Source organism: Chlorocebus sabaeus, chromosome 5 (assembly GCF_047675955.1).
Source record: "Chlorocebus sabaeus isolate Y175 chromosome 5, mChlSab1.0.hap1, whole genome shotgun sequence".
Lineage (NCBI taxonomy): Eukaryota > Metazoa > Chordata > Mammalia > Primates > Cercopithecidae > Chlorocebus > Chlorocebus sabaeus.
Genome location: NC_132908.1, coordinates 52,648,269 through 52,654,268, shown reverse-complemented (window position 1 = coordinate 52,654,268; position 6,000 = coordinate 52,648,269). Strand labels below are relative to the sequence as shown.

The following is a 6,000-nucleotide window of genomic DNA, read 5'->3' as shown; positions in this document are numbered from 1 at the left end:
TCTACATTCTAGCAGAATCCAGAAATCACCCCTGAGATTCTGAAAGACACAGTATTAGGATGACCCTCTGGAGACTTACTCCAAGGTGGTCACTGCCCGTAGCAGAAGTGGTCTGGATTACAGAGGTAGTTTAGCTGTTGAATGAGACAACCTCAGGGAGGGGTCTAGGAGGCTAGTGTACATACTGAGGAAGGTGTTGCAGACCTGTGCAAGAATCAATAAAGGCCATCCAACAGTGGCAAGGGATTACCTCGGAACCTCTGTCTCTTCCCTGATCCAGGCAAATTCTCACCCTGGGCCACTTCCATTTCCATAGGCAGCTCCAAATGGAGGATAGGGATGCTGCACTCTGGCAATCCCAAATCCTATTGTTGGAAATTGTTGGGGGCCCAGAAACACCCAGCAGGTCCAGAGCTCCCCTGAGCACTGTCCATGGCCCAGCCCTCTGGTCTCTGCTTGTCCTGAGGCCAGGCAATCTCCAGCAAAGCCAACTTCCTTCTCATATTGCCTCTTTCATCACTTTCCTGTCTCTGAGGAGGATGGATTAATCTTCAATACAAGACACAAGCACTGATTTAGCTATCGAAAGATCTTTTATTGCCAAAGCTGAGGTCACAAATAAAAAACTTGCTCCCTCATGAACTCTGCCCCCTGCCCCCTGCCCCCCAACACCAGGCAATTCCCCAGCCATGGTAAGATGCCTTCTGAACCTGCAATCCCTTTCACAAAAGACCCCAGTCTTTGCGCCTGCAGGCTCCCGAGGCTGGATGGACCTTCCATTCACAGTTCAATGTGTTCTGTCTGGGGTGGCTGCTCCGCTGCCTTCTTAAAGAGGTTGGTCCAGAAAACCACTTCCTGGTCCTTCAGCTTCTGGGCCGCCTGGGTGTTGGCACCAATCTGCAGGTACCCTTCCTTCTGGTTGTACTTTGGCCAGTGGGGCAGCCCTTCCCCATTGGGGTTTCTGGAAACAGAATCAAATAGAATTGCCCCAAAGCTGCTGTGTGTTCCCAATAATTTTCTGAGATGTGCGAGGATGCCCAAGTTATCTCTGTCAAGAGGCTTGTATGTCTCCAGAGATGGAGAGCTGACTATCTCCAGGTGTGGCCTCTCCAATTTTAGAGAGCTCTCATTGTCAAAGTGCTATGGTCACAGGGTCAGGAGATTGATCACTAGAACCTTAGAAGCTGCCCCTTCCCAATAGGCATGCCCTGCCCCTGATCCTCACCAGCCCTGCTCCATCTTTGCCACCAGCCTCACCCACTGCGAGCAAAGTTGGCCCAGAATTTCATCATCATCTTGCTGAGTCTGATCTCCTCTTCTGAGCCACCCTCTGTGGGGAAGAAGGAAAAAAGCCTTTGTGACTCAAAGTGTGATCCGCAGACCTGCAGCATCAACATCACATGCGAACCTGCTAGAAACATAGTCTTGGCGAATGCTCCACACCCACTGAGCTGAGGTCTGCAATTTTAGAAGAGCCTGGTGGATTTGTGTGTACTTTTCTATTGAGCATGGCTGACCTAGGGCTCGGCAATGGGCATGCATCATTCTGTGTGCTTGTTCCACCTCCCAGGGTTGCTCTCTCTTGTGTCTTTTCTCCCTCTCCTGCACACATCCACAATTCATATTCTGAAATATAGCAGAGCTCAAGGCTCCTAAGGGTGTACAATTGGGACATGCCAAGCGGAGCTAGTGCATCCTGAGTGGCCATGGGGTGAGTCCCATGTGATCTATAACAGCTGAGAGTTAAGGCTTAGAAGACATTGTGAAAGGATTTTTTAAAATATTGTATAACATAAACTAAAAATAAAATCCTAACACCCTCAACTCACTGAACTGACCCTCTCTGGTCTAAGGGGAACCCAGAAAAGCCCTAAACTGAGTTCCTGCATGGAAACAGACAGGCGGTCAGACACACCTCATAATATCCCTTCCCTTTTGTGGTTTAGACACCACTGGACCAACATCAGCAATAAAATAAAGGTCATTATTCTGACAGAACACACTCTTTGTGGCAATAAGACATCAAATTAAAAAAAGATCTAAGACCATGCCAGGCAAATGTTCAGGCCTGCATCTCTAACCTTAAAGAATCCACTCTGTTCTCACTGCTGCAAGGTGCTTCTTTTTCTCTAGCAGCTAAACCAGCACTGGCCTAGAGTTAAGCAAAGTGAAAACAATTACAATGGCTGCAGCTTGGAGACACGGATGAACAGAACCCTGACCTGCCAGCCTTAACTATGGCTTTGATTGCATAAGAGACTGATTTCAGTAACTTTCTCCAGATAGGAACATCACCAACCATGCACTGGACCTGGCTGGTGTACAGAGGCTGCTCACTTGCTGGGCTTTGTGTCCTGAGAAGACCTTTGAACTTATAGGCCCTAATCGTAATATAATATTAAGTCTCCATTACCAGGTGAACATGGGCCACATTACATGCATGTTTGTTTAATACACATATGTCAGGACTATCTTTATGAATATCCATTGCTCCCCCTGTAACCTGTTGAACACGTATGTTTAATCAATCCATTTACGTAAAGCTCCTACGCAATCCCACCTCATTCGATGAACCTGTGTCTGGGCTTGGCCAGAGGTACCTTCCCAGCCTGCAGGATGGCCACCTTGCTGGCTATAAAGCATATCAAAAATAAAGTTTCCTCTCCTATTCCAAATTCATACATCCTACGATTTAAAATTAACAATTATTAAATATATGAAATTTAAAGGCTTATGAGTTTTTGTTAGAGACAGACAGAAAGACAAACAGACACACATTAGACCTGATTCAGGGTTAACACCAATTCTAATCTCACCCTCACTCATATTCTCAGCACTCCTGGGAGAGGGAAATTGGTTGGTGGTTTCTCAACCTAGAGCAGGGCCCTGCATGTGTCCCACCTCCTATCTTGATGACACAGCCCAGGATTCTGAGTGTCTGTGCAGAGGCCACCTGAATACACATCCTCCCTCAGGTGTGTTAGAGCAGGCAGAACCTGGGGGACAACCCAATGACATTAAACCCTGTCATAGTGAATCCTGCGGGAGACTACCCCACACCTGTCTTGTTGATGGCACAGCCCAGGATTCTGAGTGTCTGTGCAGAGGTCACATGAATACACATCCCCCCACACATGTATTAGAGTGGGAGGAAGCACAGGGACTACCCAATGACGTTCAACCCTGTTATAAAGAATCAGGAAACTAAGACCAGGAGAGGAGAAACTTGCTGAAGCCCACCACACCAAGACTGGAACCCAGGTCTCCCAACTCCAAGCTCACGGACAGCAAGGAGCCATTACCTTTTAAAAATGGGGCCCCAAGGACGGAGAAGAGCTCGTCCCCGTGGTCTCCTATCACCGTCTTGGGTTTCAAGTCTGATGAGAAGCTTGGACGATACTGAAACTCATACATGTAGGTGGGCGCTCCAGCATCTGAGAAGACAAGGATTCATGCACAGTTCATGTTACCAGACACACACCTGGAGGCTACCAAGGTCTCCAGCTCTGCAGAAAACCTCTGGCTCTCAGCACAATAGAGAAACAGAGTCATGGGAAAGCTCAGTGACGTGCACCGGGCTGCATAGCTGGCTGAGGTAGAACCGAAATTTGAGCCAGATATTTGTTCAATGAACAAATGTTTAATGAACGAATGTGGAGACCCTGGGTCAATTCATTTAAAATAACTGCCAGTGCAGGGACACTGACTCAGCCTCATAAACCCCTTTGCCTGCTGGTGCATTCTCTCACAAGACAATCTCTCTACATCTGGTTACACTGGATGTAATTCATTGATAACAGTCTCACATTCATTCACTTGGACATTTTCCAAGGGTTTCCAAGCATTTCAGTGTTTCTCTCACCATCCTGAGAAGACTGAAGCAAATCCAAGTTACGTGTCTGAATGTGAGGCTATTTAAATACAAACATATGCAGAGAAGGAACAATCTGCCTCTTGTGTCTCAGGAATCTGTGGCGCTCACTGCTTTATATCTCACTGTCCCCATGTGTCTTGCTGCCTGCCTGGCCTGGGAGTGTTAGGGTGTTAAGGCATTAAAGTCCTGGCAGAGAAAAGAAGGGACTGAGCAAGGGTGACCTTCCCTCTCCCCTGCCCTCTCTCCTTCTGCTCTGCCCTCCTATCCCACCAACAAAGCTCTGCTGTCCCAGCCCCAAGAAGATGCCAGGTTCACAGGGATTGGCTCACTGGAACCACACATCGCTGCCCCTTCAGGGCTACCTTATGGGCCACCCGGTCCTGTGCCTCAGCACTTTGCATTTTCCACGTCTTACTTAATTTAAAAATCAGTTTGAAAATCCATTTTAAAAATCGGATTTAAAACTTCACTCATAAGGCTACCACAGAGAACACTTCTTTTTTTATTTTAGCATATCTCTTTTTTATGTATATAAACTTGGGATGATATTACACGTGTTATTTTGTAATATACTACCATCACATTTTAAAAACAATTTTTTGTAGAGACAGGGTCTCAGTATGTTGCCCAGGCTGATCTTGAAATCCTAGGCTCTCACAATCCTCCCACCTCAGCCTCCCAAAGTGCTGAGAGTGTAGGCATGAGCCACCACCTCCAGCCATCATTTCTTAACATCCTTAAATATTCATCCACACAAGGATTTAACAATGGGAGCTCACGCATCCCCAACCTCATGCCCCACCTGCACATGTCATTTCAATGTGAGAATGAAGAAGAATTTATTCACTAGTCTTCATCAGCCTCCTTCACTGCACCCTTGGCTCAGCAGGAAACGCGCTTGTGAAGATGCCATCCTTCTGTGGCTCTGTAATCCTCCTGTTAAATGGCTGCTTCAATGTCAAGTAAAATTTGCTAAATGGAGGGTTTGACCTTGCCTTTGCCCTCAAAAATTTTCCAAAGGATCTCAGAGCCAACCATAGAAGAAAGAGCTTTGGGGAATGAGAGAACTTATTATAGGCAGCATGCTGCCCAAAACGTACTTTGTAAAACCTTTTTGGCTAAAGCCATTGATATTCATGCAATTCCTACAGTCACAACACAAGTCTTGAGAGGAAAGTAGGGCACAGTTTTGCGCAGTGACAAATAGGCACAATAAGAGAAGCAGAGACAATGAAAGACGTGTCATGAAAGATATGCAAATGAAAACAGGGTGATGTGCTTCTTTTTGGTGGGGAAAATTGGCAGCATTAACTTTTAATCTTAGTATCCCAAATGAGAAAGGAAATTAAGAAATCCACATTCTTAATTCTGGAATGCAAATTTGCATTATTTGCCAAGAGTTCTAAAATATTTCTAAGGTCCAGCCTAGTTATTCACTTCTAAAAATAATGCTAGGAAAATTATTAGACATGTGGTTGGAGATTTATAAACATCAGGCTGAGCTCAGCCTTATTGTAGCATCAGAATGTGAGCAGCCAGGCTAAACATCTAATAGGATAGGAATATTAAAGGCTATTTAATACAGACATTTCATGCAATAAAGAATGGTTTGATGAGCTTTTATCAACCTTCAGAAAATCCTCACAACATACTGTTCTATGAACAAAAGCAAAATAGAAAATTGATTTTTAAAGTATATAGGACATGAAAAATATTTAGAAGAAAGCACAAAAACATGTATACCACTTGCCTCCAGGTGGGGGAATTAGGAGTGATATCTAGTTTCTTCTTTATGGATTTCCATATTTTTGAAACTTTCTGCATATTAACTTTATCATATTAACTTTATATTCAGAAGTGTTGTTTTTATCAAAAAGAGTGAGACACGACAATAACAGAAAGTTGATAAAATATGTGTCTTCCTGGAAAAATAAAAACAACCCTGAACTCAAAGTCATGGGAAATCAGATGAAAAACAGAGGCTCAGTATTGCTCAAACCATCAGAAGATGGAGATGGGAACACTATATATAGATCAGACGCAGAGCATGGGGCAAAGCCAAGTGAGAGTTACGAGCACCTGCCCCTTCCTGTGCAAAGGAGTGTATGGGCACCTGCTAGATCAGC

General features: G+C 45.0%; 1 protein-coding gene across 1 annotated transcript in view; it reads right to left on the bottom strand.

The window, feature by feature from the left end:
- Positions 1-231: 231 nt before the first annotated feature.
- Positions 232-6,000, bottom strand: part of LOC103233020 (liver carboxylesterase 1) — a 30,167-nt gene continuing 24,398 nt past the window's right edge. The window contains exons 12-14 of the mRNA XM_007993340.3: positions 3,303-3,434; positions 1,258-1,330; positions 232-961 (exon numbers count right to left, since the gene is read on the bottom strand). Coding sequence (XP_007991531.3) covers positions 781-961; positions 1,258-1,330; positions 3,303-3,434 — 386 coding nt within the window. The 3' untranslated portion in view covers positions 232-780. The remainder of the gene's footprint in view (positions 962-1,257; positions 1,331-3,302; positions 3,435-6,000) is intronic.